Genomic DNA, 15,452 nt, shown 5'->3' with positions numbered 1-15,452 from the left:
GGGTGGGTTCAGTCGGTTAAGCGTCCGACTTCGGCTCAGGTCACCGTCTCCTGGTTCGTGGGTTCGAGCCCCGCGTCGGGCTCTGTGCTGACGGCTCGGGGCCTGGAGCCCGCTTCGGATTCTGCGTCTCCCTCTCTCTCTCTCCGCCCCTCCCCTGCTTGTGCTCTGTCTCTGTCTCTCAAAAAAATAAACATTAAAAAAAAACAAATCTTACTTTCCAGCTCAGCTATTTCCACAAGGTCTGCATTCTGCGTCATCATTTATAAATAGTTATTTTACCCTAAAAAATAAAGTCATAAAATATATCAATTTCTATATGAGTTAAATAACTCCCCCTCCCCCCACAAACTGTCAAAACTGCAGGAAGATGTACTTTGTCTCGTGCGGAACGTCTCCATTTGTTAGCATTTTCCGCGAACCCACCCGCACTAAACACCTGGCAGGCATTAAACACAAGCAGTGCCCGAACGCCGCCGCCCGACAAGGACTTCGTACCCCCCTTCTACAGATCAGGAGACTGAGGCACAAACAGGCGAAGCCACCTGCCCAAGGACCAAAGTCAGTCTGCAGGGAGGCTGGGACCAGAAGCAGGGTCCGCGTGACTCCCCGAACTTGCCGGAGAAGTACAGCTTTGCAATCATCCCACGAATGCCTTCGGGGGGTCCCCTTCTTCACTTCCCGCCTGACTCCTGAACTGCCTCATCTGGTGCTCCTCAAAAGAGGCCCCGAGTCCCCGGCTTCTCTGACTCCCCACCCGGGCTGGGAAGCAAAGGTCCTCGAAATCTGCTGATCTATTAACAGCTCGCTTTGGCTGAGTGATCCAGACCAAGGCCCGCTCGCAGCCACCAACCCCAGCTCCCCTGCGTTCCAGCCGGGCGACCTCAGACACGTCAGTTAACCTCTCTGAGCGTCGGTTTCCTCGTCAGGAGACCCGGGATCTCTGAATCTCCCACGGGAGTCGGTCCTGAAGGAGGTGAACCACACGCCTTCTCCTGCTTCCTTCGAGGCCTCGGGGGAAGGTCGGTGGACAGGGTCTTCTCAGGACTCCCCCGTGGAGGACCAAACCAAGTGCTTAGGGACTCAGTTCGGCCCAACTCCACTAACCTCTTCCAAGCACTTGCCGAGACCGGAGGCTGTGGGAGGCACCGGGGTGCTTGGTCGGCAGGAGGGGTCTTTTTCTGCACTGTATCCTTCTCTTTTTTGTTGTTTTTAATGTTTATGTATTTATTTTGAGGCAGGGAGGGGCAGAGAGAGGGAGACAGAGAATCCCAAGCAGGCTCCGTGGAGCCCGACGTGGGGCTCGAACCCACGAACTGCGAGACCGTGACCTGAGCCGACACTAAGAGTCGGACGCTGAACCGGCCGAGCCACCCCCGGGCGCCCCTGAGCGGAATCATTAGCCCCTCTGTGACCTTGGGAAACGGAATTCACCTCTCTGGGCCTCAGTGTCCTCGTCTGTAAAACGGGGGCGATGGTGGCAACGATAACCTTCCTAACAGGGTAGTTAGAACAAATGGGATTTGTTTTTTCCCCCCCTTCACGCATTCGATAACGAATTGCCGAGCAGCGTATGGGCCAGGCCCTGAGCTGGAACACGGCACTGGCCCCAGACACAGGTCCTTGTCCCACGAGTCTCCGATGTAACAGGAGAGACGGACCTAAAGCACACGACAGCACAGCCATCTAATGATCTGTGTAAACGGAGCCCAACCCAGCTGGGGGGGGGGGGGGGGAGGGGGGCGGGCTGAGAGACCCAGGGAAGGTGACAGCCCCCCCCCCACCCCCATCCCCCCCCCTCACATACCAGGTCGCTGAAGGCAGCACTGGCAGGGATACTGAGACTAAGCAGGGGCTGTACCGGGAATGGGAACCAGGCACCCTGGGGTCAGCAGCGCTGCGAGCTCTGGCTCTGGCCCTTTAAGAACCCAGGGCTGGGGTGCCTGGGTGGCTCAGTTAGGCAGTTAAGGTTGAGGGTCTGACTCTCGATTTCGGCTCAGGTCATGATCTCACGCTCATGGGATCGAGCCCCAGCGTGGAGCCTGCTTCAGACACTTACCCTCTGCCCCTTCCCAGCTTGCACTCAAAAAATAACAATAAAAAGAAAAAAACTAGGGGGCTCAGTCGGTTGAGCGTCAGGCTTCGGCTCCGGTCGTGATCTCGCGGTCTGTGAGTTCGAGCCCCGCGTCGGGCTCTGTGCCGACGGCTCGGAGCCCGGAGCCTGCTTCGGATTCTGTGTCTCCCTCTCTCTCTGCCCCTCCCCTGCTCATGCTCTGTCTCTGCCTCAAAAATAAATAAAATATTAAAAAAAAAAAAAAAAAAAAACGAATAAAATAAAAGAACCGAGGGCAGAGGTTGACCCTGACGGGCCCTCCTCACAGAAGTGACCCACCCCGGTCCTTCTCCTGGTCCCAGGCAGGAGGAGGACCCCAGCACTGGGACTCCAAGCAGTCATGGGGCACAGAGAAGCATAGCCACACGTCTGTCGGCCTGGCCAGAACCCACCGGAGGCCAGAGGGGCGCCCACCTCCCCAGGCGTGCCTGGGGCCTCGCGTGGCTCACCTCGGTCCCCAGACCGGCCCCCAGCAGCGCTCCCCCGAGGTGGGGTCGGCCCCCTCCACAGGGCTAACCAGGCAGGCCTCTGCCCTCCCACATGCCTCCCCTCCACTCTGGCCCCTACACCTTCCCTAGCCCCTCAGAGCTGCCATACCCAGATGCCTCCAGACCTGGAACACGCCGCTCCTTCTGCCCGAAACACTCTCGACACCCCCCCCCCCATAAATCAATCCCCCCAAGACCTCTTTGTGCCTTCTCCACTTCTCCCTCAGGTAGGGCCACCAAATTCAGCATATAAAAATATAGCATGCCTGATTAAAATTAGATTTCAGGTGAACAACGAGCAACTGTTTAGGATGGCTGGCAACCCTATCCCCAGGGTTCAACTGAAACATCACCTCTTCCAGGAAGCCCTCCCAGATGCCCCTCCCCACCCCACCCCAGACCTGGTAGCCTCCCATAGCATTGCAGAACGTCCTGTCTTGACGCTTATCCGAGCCTCGCGTTTCTCCGGCCGGCTCCGAATGCTGGAAGACCAGAAATCCATCCGTCCATCCCACTGCCCTGCGTCCTGGCGCCCCCAGGACCTGGCATCAGACAGCGGATCCGCAGAGGTGTTCTGCCTCTGAAGCGAAGGGTGGCAAGGTGGCCCGGCGATACCCTTGGCCAAACTCGCCCCGCACGGGCACCCAGGCCCTCCAGCTGCTCCCTCCCAGCTGGCTGGGCCTCCTTCTCCTGAGATGCGCCCAGAGCACTTCTCACGACCGCCCCCGGCTCCACAGAGCCAGGGCCAAGGAAACACAAATCCAGGTAAGGGCGGCTCATAGGCCCCTCTTCTGTATTTTTGACGGCTGCTGTTAGTTTTAATTAAGATCGTGTTGCGCTCCGGCCCAGCAAGGGCGTCCTCATGTCTGGAAATAACTGCCTCCCCATGGGGCCGTGGGGGCTACTGAGCCACGGACGGGAGGGAGGCAGGACCCTGGGGGCCGCGGGGGCAGAGGCCCAGGCAGCACGGGCTTTGAGCTCTGTCGAGCCTCGTCTGCCCAGCACACACACCATGTATTTTTGAACAGAAGGGAAGCATTCGCTTTTTCCCCCACAGCGCCAAAAATAGCCCCATCTCCTGCCTTTGAACAGGAATCTCTCGGTTCCTAACAAAGAGACAGGAGCGGGGTGGGGGGGGGGGGGGTTGCTGAAAGGAGCGGCCCTGTGGGCCGGCTGGACCCCTTCCTCGTCTCCCGGCCCCGGAAGGAGAGGGGGGCCAGGTCCCCGCCAGGCCTGCCTTCTCAGGGCCCCCACCCCCCAGACAGGGTCAGCCCCCCAGCCCCAGCCCAGGAGGTCGGAGGGGGCCACACAGGAACGGAGGGTGAAGACCCGATGGGGGGGACAAGCAGCTCCGTTCACTTGTTAGCTTGTGCGTTTTCCTGTTTGTTCATTTCTTCCAACAGTTACGCGCCGGGCTCCTTTCTTTCCGGGAGCCGGGGGGGGGGGGGGGGGGGCGGACAGCGGTGACCCCCGTGACCAGACGAGTCCGTGCTCACGGTGCTCATCGCTGAGTGAGAAGGGGCGGAGCAGAAGGTGTCCCCGCCACCCGATCCGGGGAGGCCACTGGCCGGTCTCTGGGCACCTGCCGTAAAGGGGCCGCTGGGTGCTGGCACAAGCAGAGGGTGAACCAAAGGGGAGGGGAGGGTGAAAAGCGCCTCGGAGCGACCCCTCGCCTGGGGCACGGACCCTCATTCAACCTGGCAGCGAGCCTACAAGAGGCATCTCCCATCCCCTGAGTACGCCGGGGCTCAGAGGAAGGGGTACGGGAACTTGGGACCGGCCAGGCCCCTTTGCCAGTATTTTCACACTCGTTCGGGCCACAATCCTGGGAAGTGGGACCGTCATCATCTGCCCATTTCACAGGTGAAGTAAGGAGGCTCGAGGGAACGAGCTTGGCCGAGGGTCCCAGAGCTCACGAGAGGAGCCGGGGTTCGCCCGCAGGCCCGGCAGGACCCTGCCCGGGAGCGCCTGACGCCCCACTGCGCACAAGCCATCTCAGCTGCCGTCGTCCTCCCCCACCACCCCCCTACCCCCACCCCTCCCACCCCTGCTCCGCAGAAGAGAAAGCGGAGTCAGGAGTCGGGGCTGGGAGGTGGAGAAGGAGGGATGGGAAGTGAACCCGGCTCTGGGGGCCGCCAGATCCAGGGCCCTTTCTGGTTCCCGCAGAAGCTTCATCGTTTAAAAAAAAAAAAAAGAAAAGAGGCCACCTTCTGTCCCCAAAAGGCCAGAGCAGTAGGGAAGCCGGGGGAGGGTGGAGAGAGAGAAAGAGAGAGAGAGAGAGAGAGAGAGAGAGAGAGAGAGGGCGCACTCTGAGCCCACTTCCTAGCTGAAAACCCAAGCCTGAAATAAAAAAAGCAGAGTGCTATTTCTGCTTTGGGTTAAACATTCCTCAAAGCCACATTCCTCCCGCCCTCCTCCTTCTCCCCTGCCAGGGAATCCAGAGCACGGTGGCCCGGTGGCCTGGACGCCCCGCCAGCTTCCCGGTGCCACCGCATGAGACCAGGAGTGCCACAGCCAGTAGCTGCCCTGCACCCCTTTCTGGGCACCCCCAACCTGGGGAGTACTGCCCCCTAGGTGGCCCCACCAGGATACCCTTGGGCTAAGAAAAGGTGACATCCAGGGGCATCCGGGTGGCTCAGTGGGTCAAGCGTCCGACTTCGGCTCAGGTCACGATCTCGCGGTCCATGGGTTTCGAGCCCCGCGTCGGGCTCTGTGCTGACGGCTCGGAGCCTGGAGCCCGCTTCGGATGCTGTGTCTCCCTCTCTCTCTTTGCCCCTCCCCCGGATGCACTCTGTCTCTCAAAAATGGAATAAACATTTAAAAAATTAAAAGAAAAGGTGACATCCCATCACACAGACAGCAGGACGCTGGAGAAATGGAGACCCTGAGGGGGTAGCCAAAAGCCACAGCAAGTCTGGCTGGAACCAGGACCCCAGACCCCGACTCCCTTGGAGGTTCCCCGGGCCTCGTCTGATTGTGGGTCAGGAGCACAGTCAGGTCCCACCCTGGCCGGGGGACGACCGAAACAAAGCAACACACGGACACTCTGGGAAGCCCAAAGCCTTACTTACGCGGAGGTGTTCACAGGCTGCCCTGTGCATGGCTCCAGGCTGGGCACTGCACAAAAACAAATCCACTGCACGTTGTCCCAACGTTCAAGGAGCTTACCAGACCTCTGGCCTCTGAGGTCCCCCTCTGTTGCTATGTCCCCGAGCCTCACACTGCACCTGTGGTCTCCTCCTTCGCCCAACAGACCTTTCTCGAGGTACCCAGGCCGCACCAGGCACTGGCAGGTCAGGACAGCTGGGGGCGCTCCAGGGGTACCACTGGTCTCCACGGCCGGCCGTATCCTTGGGCGGCCTCTTGCTTCCCGGCCCCAGCCCGCAGGCTCCCCGGGAGCAGGGATGGGGCCAGCACCGCACCAGGGGACACGCCGCTCCTGAGCTCACGGGCCGGGAGGACTCCGTGAGGCGAGCACAGCGCTGGGCACCTAGCGAGCACCAGAGCCTCCGCGGGGATGGGCAGAGGCCGAGAGAGAGGCCCGACTCCCAGGGGCAGCCAAGGCCGAGGCTGCCCCAGATCCCTTGCAGGAGGCGAAACATCTGGAACCAGCAGGGCCGTGCGTGAGGCTACGGAACCAGAAGGATCCCACCCGCTGTCCGAGCTCACATCCGGCCCGGGAAGCTGGGACGCCCGGCCAGCATCTGATGTCCAACAGCTGCTTGAATGCCTCCGGTGCTGGGGGGGTGTTCACCACCCTCCTCAGCAGCTCCAAGGTCGTAAGGCTCACAGAGACCGTGGGAGGCAGGCACGTGGTGGGGGGCATTGTTTTGTCAGACGAAGAGCCGAGCCTGAGCCCCAGTTTGGCCACTGGCCGGCGGGGAGGCCCTGGGCATGTCTCTGAATCTGCCCGGGCCTCTCTATTTCTTCACCTGTAAAGTGGGCACAACAGTCCCTCCTCCCCGGGTCGCGGTGACACCACAGCGGGGATAAATCTGTACTCGGGATTCAGGGCACCGCATGCTCCCTTGGTAAACGGGGGATGTCACCTTTGTTATTCTTCTCACGTCCCTCCCCCACCCCCACCCCCCCACTGCCCCAGGACAGACGGGCCCCCACAGACCACGGTGGGGAGGGCAGAAGGAGGCCGAGAAGGGACAGCCAGGTCGCCAGGTCCCAGGGCCGGCAACTGCGCAATCAGCTTGTGACTCAGGCTCCCAGGCTGCCCCCCCCACCCCCGCCTGCGCCAGTGCACATCCACATCTACGACCTGCACGGAGCTGCCCTCACGCACACCAGCATGCACACGCGCGTGCCCAGACGAGCCGGCCCGCCCACTCCTGACACGCGCCGCGACCCCGTCACTCACACCCAGAGCACGCCCACGGGCACCGGGGCTGGCGCATGTGATCCCAGCCCCCGCCCCGCCGCACACCCACGCCAGGCGCCCACGCTTGCTCACGGTCGCCCGCACACGCGGCCACGGCAGCTTCGCGGCACCCCCGCCCACGAGGGCCCGCACTTGGCCCGGGATCAAGGGCCACCTGCCTCACTCGGCGGACGGGCGGCCTGGGGCCAACCCTGATCCCCTGTGAGCCTCGGTTTCTCATCTGTAAGCGAGGACCCCCTCCTCCCCGCCCCAGGGACTCCTGGGAGGAGCTGGTGATGGGCACATGGGAGCCCTGAGCCCCCCCCCCCCCCACACTCACACGAACCTACTGCAGAGACGGCCACTGATCCTCGTGCGTTGTTGATTACGGGTCCTCCCCCCTCGCTGATGAGCCACCAAATTCACGCCTCCGCTATCCCTAACCTCACCCACAGCGGACCCAACCCGCAGATGGGAAAACCAAGGCACGAGAAACTAAGAACTGTGCCTGTGGCCGCGACAGCACGTTCTCCCAGGCAGACACCAGAGGCAGACACGGGGCGCGCTCCGTCCCCGGGGCCCCGGTGTAGCCGCCCCACAACAGTCTCGCCAGCTGGCAATGTGAACATTGCACAGAAGGGGAAACTGAGTCCCAGGGGGGCGCTGGTGACTCCACAGTCACTGTCCAGGCTGCGAGGGTTCTGGGACTGGAGCCCAGGCAGGTGTCTCTCCGGCCCTCCAAGGCCACGTCCATGCAAGGGATCCAAAGGCCAGCGTCTCCGAGCAGGCCTTCCCTCCCCGACTCAGAATGATCCTGCCACCAGCCAGCGAGGCCAAATCCAGAGGCCCTCCTATTGGCCACTCCCTCCCAATTTAGCAGAGGGCTTGTGACCGCCCAGGCGAGGGGCCGAGGACCGCGGTCCCCTGACACCAACAGCTATGTGGCCTCTTTCCTGTGACGGTATTTACTGAGCACTTACTACATGCCGCTCCCTGTGTCCTCCCGCTGGGAAGAACCCTGCGGCCCATCCCCGTGTCACACACCAGACGCACACCCAGAACTCAGAGGGGTCAGGGGCTGGACGGCCACGGCCACAAGACAGCAAGCTGGCCCACAAGCCCTCAACACACTGCTGTCCTGCCCTCAGCCGGGAATCTGACCCCGATTTCAAGCTACCTGGAAACTTGGCACATTAATTTATGAGGTTCTGTGCCCTGGTAAATAGACCACACCCAGGACGTGCGAAGCATTTCATCTCACGATGCCAGTAAAAAGGATGCTCTTTTTAATGGATGCCGGTTTTCTCCTTACCCGAGAGTAAGAGATATTTAGGACAAGACGAACCATCTCAGAAAAAAGCAAGACCTCACCAGAGGCGCCCCCAACGAGAGCCAGCCGTCCTGGGTTTCTGCCTGGTATTTGCCACATAACCTTGGGAAAGACACCTCGCCTCTCTGAGACTAGGGTTTTCCATTTGTAAAAAAGGGCACTGGACTACATGACCCCAAAGTGCCCTCTAGCTCAGAGATTCCAGAATTCTATCGAACAGTAATCAAGGGCGCCTCGGGGGCTCCGTGGGTTAAGCGCCCGACTTGGGCTCGGGTCACGATCTTACGGTTTGTGAGTTCGAGCCCCGCGTCGGGCTCTGCGCGGTCAGCACGGAGCCTGCTTCGGATCCTCTGTCCCCCTCTTTCTCTCTGCCCCTCCCCTAATCAAGGGAATGAACACTGAAACAGCGAGCCACTCTTTTCTTCCCCCACAAAATCAGCAATAATCCAGAAAAGCAGCAAGACTCAGTGCTGGCAAGAATGCAAGCCAACAGGCACCCTCTCGTCCATGTTCCCTGCAAATGTAAATGGGAACATACTTTCCGGAGAGTGATTTAACAATTTTTCCATCAGAAGCCTTTTAAGATGTCCCCAGGCTTTAATGCCACAGCTTCATTCTGGGGCATTAACTTCAGGAAGAGTTGGTGCAAAATTTATTGCGAAGCTGTTCTTACAAAGATTTAGTACAAGAATGTTCATCACAGCACTGTTGATATTGGCAAAAGGAGGGAAGGAAGGGAAGAAGGGGGGAGGAAGGAAGGAAGGAAGGAAGGAAGGAAGGAAGGAAGGAAGGGAGGAAGGAAGGGAGGGAAGAAAGAGGAAGGAAGGAAGGAAGGAAGGAAGGAAGGAAGGAAGGGAGGGAGGGAGGGAGGAAGGAAGAAGGAAGGAAGGAAGGGAGGGAGGAAGGAAGGAAGCAACCTAACTGTCCCATGGCCGGGGATCAAATGAAATGTTGCATTCACACGGTACACCACTAAAAAATAATGTTTTCAGGGGGGCACCTGGGTGGCTCAGTCGGTGAAGCGTCTGACTTCAGCTCAGGTCACGATCTCACAGTTCATGAGTTCGAGCCCCGTGTCGGGCTCTGTGCTGACAGCTCGGAGCCTGGAGCCTGCTTCGGATTCTGTGCCTCCCTCTCTCTCTGCCCCTCCCCCGGCTGCACTCCGTTTCTCTCTCTCTCACAAATGAATAAACGTTAAGAAAATTAAAGAAAAAAAAAAGAAAGTGCCAGAACAGGTGTGAGGAGGCGGCCTGGGCTCTGGGACCCCCGGCAAGTCCCGTCCTTCCCTGGCTTCTTCTGCTTCTCTCTGCACAACAAGGGGGCAGGCTGCAGACCCCCCACTCGGCGTGTCCTGTTCTAGAAGACAGAGGACATGTATCCCAGGACCAAGTGCCACCAGAAGTTTCAAGGGTCCCCTCAGAAGCAGGTACCGGGCTAAACCCTTCACATGGCCGTGAGTCCAACTCTGGGGCCTCTGTGATGCCCGTCTTCCCCGGGAGGAAAGGAAAACTCTGGGAGAAAGCTTGCAGGAGACAGGAGCTAGAACACCCACACATCTGGTCCCAGAGGCCTTCCACCCCCACCCCCCACCCCCGCCCCGAGACCCTGCCGCTGAACAACCCCCTTTCCCTTTCTGGCCCACGCTCTGGACCTCAAAGCACCCTCCCGTTTGGACCCACGGAGTCACGTGAGCAGGTACTACAGACGAGCCAGCTGGGCCTCAGAGAGGGTCAGTGACTTGCCCAAGGTCACAGAGCCCGACTGAGGCCCCAGCTCCATTCTCCAGGATGCTGAGTTCTTTCCTAACAGCGGACTTGGCGTTTCTTGCCCAGATGCCCACCTTGGCGTAAAGACCCCGATCTCAATTGTGGCTGCCGCTGTGTCTCACCCTCGGGACAGAGAGGGAGCCAGGCTCCTCGGTCTTCCCCTCTTGTACCCAGGACGCACAGGGATCACAGAAGCCGCCTTCCTCCCTCTGGGCCCTCCCTCTCCTGGGTGGCTTATTCCTAGCCTGGCCGTGGGGCCCTTCACACCCCAAGCCCCTTATTTGTCCCAAACTGGGTACCAGATACCGCCCCCGCCCCCGGCGATGTCTTGCCCCCTCTGGCTGAGCGGCACTGAGTGGGGGGAGTGATCATCAGAGAATATTCCTCATCTTACGCGAAGGGACGCTTCCCAAAGCCAGAGGGTCACGGTGACACCCAGCATCACCCCAGGCTCCTGACCGTGAACGAGGGTCCCCTTCTCTGCCCCAGGTGGCAGAGGCTTTAGCCGCCGGCTCCCCGGACCTCCCATTTGGAGGCCCCTCCCCTCCACAAGCTGCCGCGTGTCGGGCACCATTCTGGGCATCAGGAAAAAGGCTGCAGAGACTCAAGGTTGGCAAGCAAGGTCAAGGCAGAGCCTGGGCTGACCGAGAGCGACAAGGAGCAGGTGACCTCCTCTGGGCCCTGGGCAGAGGGTCCCAGGGGAGGGCCTCCCCTGGGGAGGATAAGGGAGGCAGGGTGGAGGGGTCTGCCTCTTGGGGCTGCCTGGCTGGGGCCCAGAAGCCTTTAAACCAATGCATCTCAGGCCACAACCAACGCCTCGAGCCCCGTAAGCCTGGTGTTTGGGGCCATCTGGCTGGTTTCCATCCGAAGGCAAGAACCACATCTCTCCCCACATTTCAGCGTCGGCGCCTGGCACGGAGCGAGCGCTCAGGGGACGGCAGGTCCGGGCAGACCGAGAATTAACAAGCGGGGGTGTGGGGAGACCACTGCAGGTAAAACAGGAAGCTGCTGAAATTCGGGAGAACCAAAGATCCCCCCCCTTCCTCTCCATGCCTCCTGTGTGTTAGACACCAAGTCCAGGGCCGAGGGAGGATTCCTCTGGGGAGAGACGAACCTTGCCCGCGAGATACCTTTAAGCCCAATTCAAGATGAAGTTGAATTGTGTAGTCAAAACCTCAGTAATGACGGCCCCCGTGCCTCCTTGACAACCGCTGTCGTGCATTCAGGAGGACCCTTTATGCCACAGGCCGCGAATCAGGCTCTAAGGGAATTGTCCTGTTGCCGACTTACATCCCCTGGGGAGCCAGGAGCCATGACATACCCATTTGGCAGATGAGGCAAGCGAGGTGCGGTTCGGAGAGGGGCCGGCCTGTGCCACAGCCTGGGCACGCAGGGATCAGCCCCACCGACGAGCCGGAAGAAAGCGGGCCAGACCTCAAAGAAACCGGGCTGCCGGCTGACTGCTGCTCTGGGCAGGGGGGCCCCCACCAGTGTCGAAGCCCCTCCTGCTGCTTCTGGATACGCGCCGTGCCAGGAAGGGTGAGGACTGGGTTATGGAGCAGGATGATTTACAAAATCTTATCTGCAGAGGCGGAAAAAGCCTCTGCAGTGTTCAGCCTGAAAGACGGAGGGTTTTTAGCTAGGCTGAATCCAGATGTGTTCGTAGACTTTCTCTGACTTCCTCACACACACACACACACACACACACACACACACACACACACACCACCAGGACAGTCCTTCCCAAGGGAGCAGGAGAATGACCACCAAGGGCGACAGCCAGCAATGACTCAGGTGCGAACATCTGGGCTCCCCTCCGGGCGCTGTGGCCAGCTGCGGTATCCCGAGGTGGCCTAGGACACCGGGCGATGCTTACGCATGCCAGGACCCCCAGAACCAGTACCGGGCTCCAACTGGGGCTCCTGGGAACCCAGATCCGCATGACAAACATCCGTCAGGATGCAAGGCCCTGGACCCGGCCCAGACCTTAAGCGCGAGAACTCGGAGCGAAGCTACCGGGCGCTTGGTATTTAACGGGCTCTCCAGGAGACTCTGACATTTGACGGCCCTTGCTAAGTGCTCCTCTCTTGACCTCACACATAGAACCCTCCCTCCTCCCCGCCCCCCCCCCCCCCCCCCCGGAACAAAGAGCAGATGACTCCAGTCCCCATCAGAAGGAAGTCCATCTAGGGCCCTAGAACAAGCCGGAGGCTTTCTCTGCTCTTCCTGCTGGGAGGCCTTTCATCAGCAAATATCTGTGGACCTACTAAGTGCCAGCACACCCAAGCATCGGGGAGCGAGACGGACAGGAGGCAAATGAACCCACCGCCACCTCCCCCAGCCCACGCCTAATAAGGGCTCTACCGAGGAAAGGACTCCTCCGCTCGCTCTCTCCGATCAAAACTGTTCCACGTCTCCAAAGGCCTTTAAAAATAGCCCAGGCCAGCCCAGCAGCAGCAGACCCCTTCCTAACAAAGCCTTGTTGACTCAACTTCTCCCAAAGTTGACGGATGTCCCCAGGGAGGGTGGGGGGGGGGTGGACAAAATGACCGCCCCACGCCCCTTCCCATCCACAATCCACCATCACTGCCGGATGGCGGCCACCGGGCAGGGACACACAGAAGAAGACCCGCTCCGGACTTCTGGGCCTGAGCTGTGAGGTCTTTTAAGGGGCAGAACTTTGGAGGCAGACTGGACTTTGAAAGTCCTGCCGCCACCCGCGGTCCCGGGTGGATCCCGGGCACGTGACTTCACCCCGGGGAGCCTTAGTTTCCTTATCGGTAAATGAGGTTGGTAACAGTGCCCACCGTGTGTAGGGCGGTTGACGATCCTATGAGCTGGTGACGCAAAGAGGCTGGCATGTCACATGCTCCATAGCGGGCAACCTGGCTTCATTCAGCTCGCAGGTGGCTCTCAGGCTCCACCACGACGGGGACGCCCCGGTGCAACCCAAGCCCACCACTCCTGGCAAAGCCTGTGGTGCCCTCTGCCTCCCCGGGCACAGGAACCTGGGAAGCCCCACCTGCCGCCTGCCTGCGGACAGCTGCGGCCCACACCTGCACAGAGCCTGAGGGAAGGCCCAGCGAATGTCACAAAACAGTAGCCAAACTGGAAAGCACCCCCCCCAGACACACACACCCCAGGAAAGAGGGTAAGAGCAGTAAGGGACTGAGTCTCGGTCCCCAGAGCCTCCACGCTTCAAGGAGAAGCTACTGGGATGTGAGCTCTTTGCTGGAGAATTCCACCGGAGAAGGACCAGTGCCTCTCAGCGGACTAGCACCCACTCAGGAGAGCCCCCTTTGTTCCCAGCACACGGGGGCGAGGGGCATGGAACCATGGGCTTGGCCCTGAACCGTGGGCTTGGCCAGACCTGCAAACGTGCCCAGAAGACCGATGGAGGGGGGAGGGGGGCAGAGGTTGTGCAATGCACCACCAGAAGATGCCTCCCCGGCCTCCATCAACGCAGGAGGCTGGCAGTCAGTCTGCTGCCTCCCGGAAGAGTGCAGAGGGGCTAGACCCTCGCTGCTGCCCAGGTGCCCGCTCCGAATTGCAACCCATACCCAGGGCCAGGGTCCCCTTCCGAGTCAGACACCCAGGCAGAAGCCCTTCCAGACCATGTAATGGTTCTTCTCCCCGTCCCCAAAATGAAAGAGCAAGCGGTCAGGACCCAGCACCATTAACCCCTGGCAAGCTGGGGTGTCCCTCCCCCCCCCCCGGTGGGGGGAGGGGGAAGGCTGCAGAGAAGGGACAGGTCTGTCATGGAGACACCGAAGATCCGAGGGTACAGGACACTTGTGAAGTTGGGCCAAGTGGAGAGACACGGAGACAGCTCTAGAGAAGTCCGAAATCGGCAGACAGGGGGGTCCCAGGGATGCCCCGAATGCTTACCTGTGGAGATCGCCCAGATCACCCACCCTCCCCCGCTGTATAAACCCATTTTCCGGTGTGGCAGACAAGGGATAAAAAGGGGGGGGGGGGAGGTGGGATCAGGGCCAGGGGAGAATTCACCCCGTAAAGCCTGCAGCCCACAGGGCACCCAGGACCCCGCGCCGCCGCCTGGAGCTCTCTAACAAGCCTCGCCCCCCCCCCCACCCCAACACACACGATCCGGGCCAGGGAGGGGGCGACAGGCCAACCTCGCAGCAGCAGCGGCGGCGGCGGCGGCGGCAACGGCAGCGGCATCGTGATGCATGAATCACCCACCCCGCTGCGCCCGTGCCAGTCCGAGCCACCGCGCAACCGGGAGCCCCCTCCCCGACCACCGCCCCTCGCCCGGGCACACCCCGGCTCTTCGGGACAGCTCTGCAGACAGGGGGGCGGCGGGTGGGCTGGAGCCGGCCCTCCCGGCCCGGGGGTGGCCCCGCGCGCGCGGCCAGGCGGCACCGGTCCCGGGCGCGGGGGGGGGGGGGGGGGGGGGGGGGGGCGGAGGGGGGGGAGGGGTGCCCTAGAACAATAGGCCCAGGTGTGGGGCCGGGGGGCGCGGCCGGGGGCTGCGGAGGGGCGCGCGCCGAGGCCGGGCGGGGAGTGGCCGGGAGGGGGGAGGGCCGCGGGGGTCCGGGGAGAGGTCGGGGGGGAGGGGGCCGCGCGCGGGGGGAGGGGCGCCAGCGGGCGGAGGCGGAGCGCGGGGCGGGGGTCCGAGCGCGCGCACTCACAGTAGGTCTTCCTGGTCAGCTCCTCCACAACTTCGGGCTTCAACTTGCTGTTGGATTTCCCCATCCTCGGCGGCCGCGGCCCCCCGCCCCCCGGCCGGACCCCGTCGGGGCGCCCGGCGGGAGCGGCTCGGCCGGCGCGGGCCGGGGCGGGCGGCGGGCGGCGGGCGGGGCGCGCGGAGGGCCGGGGCCGGGGCCGCGCCTTTGTCTGCGCCGGGCCCGCGTGGGCCCGGGCGCGGGGGCTCCGGCGCGCGGCGCGGCGCGGCTGGCGGCGCCTCGGCCCCCACCCCCCCCCGGGGTGCGGCGCGGGGCCGGGGGGCGCGGGGCGGGCCGCTCGCAGGCCCGGGCCGTCCGGCCGCCGCCCTCTCCGGGCGCCGCGGCGCGGAGCTGCGCTGGGCTGGGCGCCGACGCGGGCCGCGGGGTGGCCGCGGTCGTCCCTGGTTACTGGGCTCCGCGGCACATGCTCGCTGCTGCGCTCCCTCTCGCCGCCGCCCCTGCGCTCCCCGCCTCCCGCCTCCCGCTCGCACCGGCGCGCCAGGGGTGGACCCGGAGCCGCCACTCAGCGCCCGGCGCCACCTCCCGCCCCGCACCCGCCCGGCCGGGCCTGCGCCCGCGGAACGGCGGCCCCGCGGCCACGGAGGCGGCCGGCGGCCGGGGCGCCCCCCACCCCCCACCCCCACCCCCACCCACACCCACACCCACCCCGGCCTCGCCGGGCCCGCGGCGGGAGGGGGACGGTC

General features: G+C 62.4%; 1 protein-coding gene across 1 annotated transcript in view; it reads right to left on the bottom strand.

Moving 5' to 3' along the window:
• NCS1 (neuronal calcium sensor 1) overlaps positions 1–15,321 on the bottom strand; it is a 59,873-nt gene extending 44,552 nt beyond the window's left edge. Inside the window, exon 1 of the mRNA XM_078436361.2 lies at positions 14,716–15,321. Within this exon, the coding sequence (XP_078292487.1) occupies positions 14,716–14,779 (64 nt within the window). The 5' untranslated portion in view covers positions 14,780–15,321. The remainder of the gene's footprint in view (positions 1–14,715) is intronic.
• Between the last annotated feature and the right edge of the window lie 131 nt (positions 15,322–15,452).

Source organism: Panthera onca, chromosome D4 (genome assembly GCF_046562875.1).
Source record: "Panthera onca isolate mPanOnc1 chromosome D4, mPanOnc1 haplotype 2, whole genome shotgun sequence".
Taxonomy (NCBI): Eukaryota; Metazoa; Chordata; class Mammalia; order Carnivora; family Felidae; genus Panthera; species Panthera onca.
Note: the sequence above shows the minus strand (reverse complement) of the source record. Positions and strands in the feature narration are given on the sequence as shown.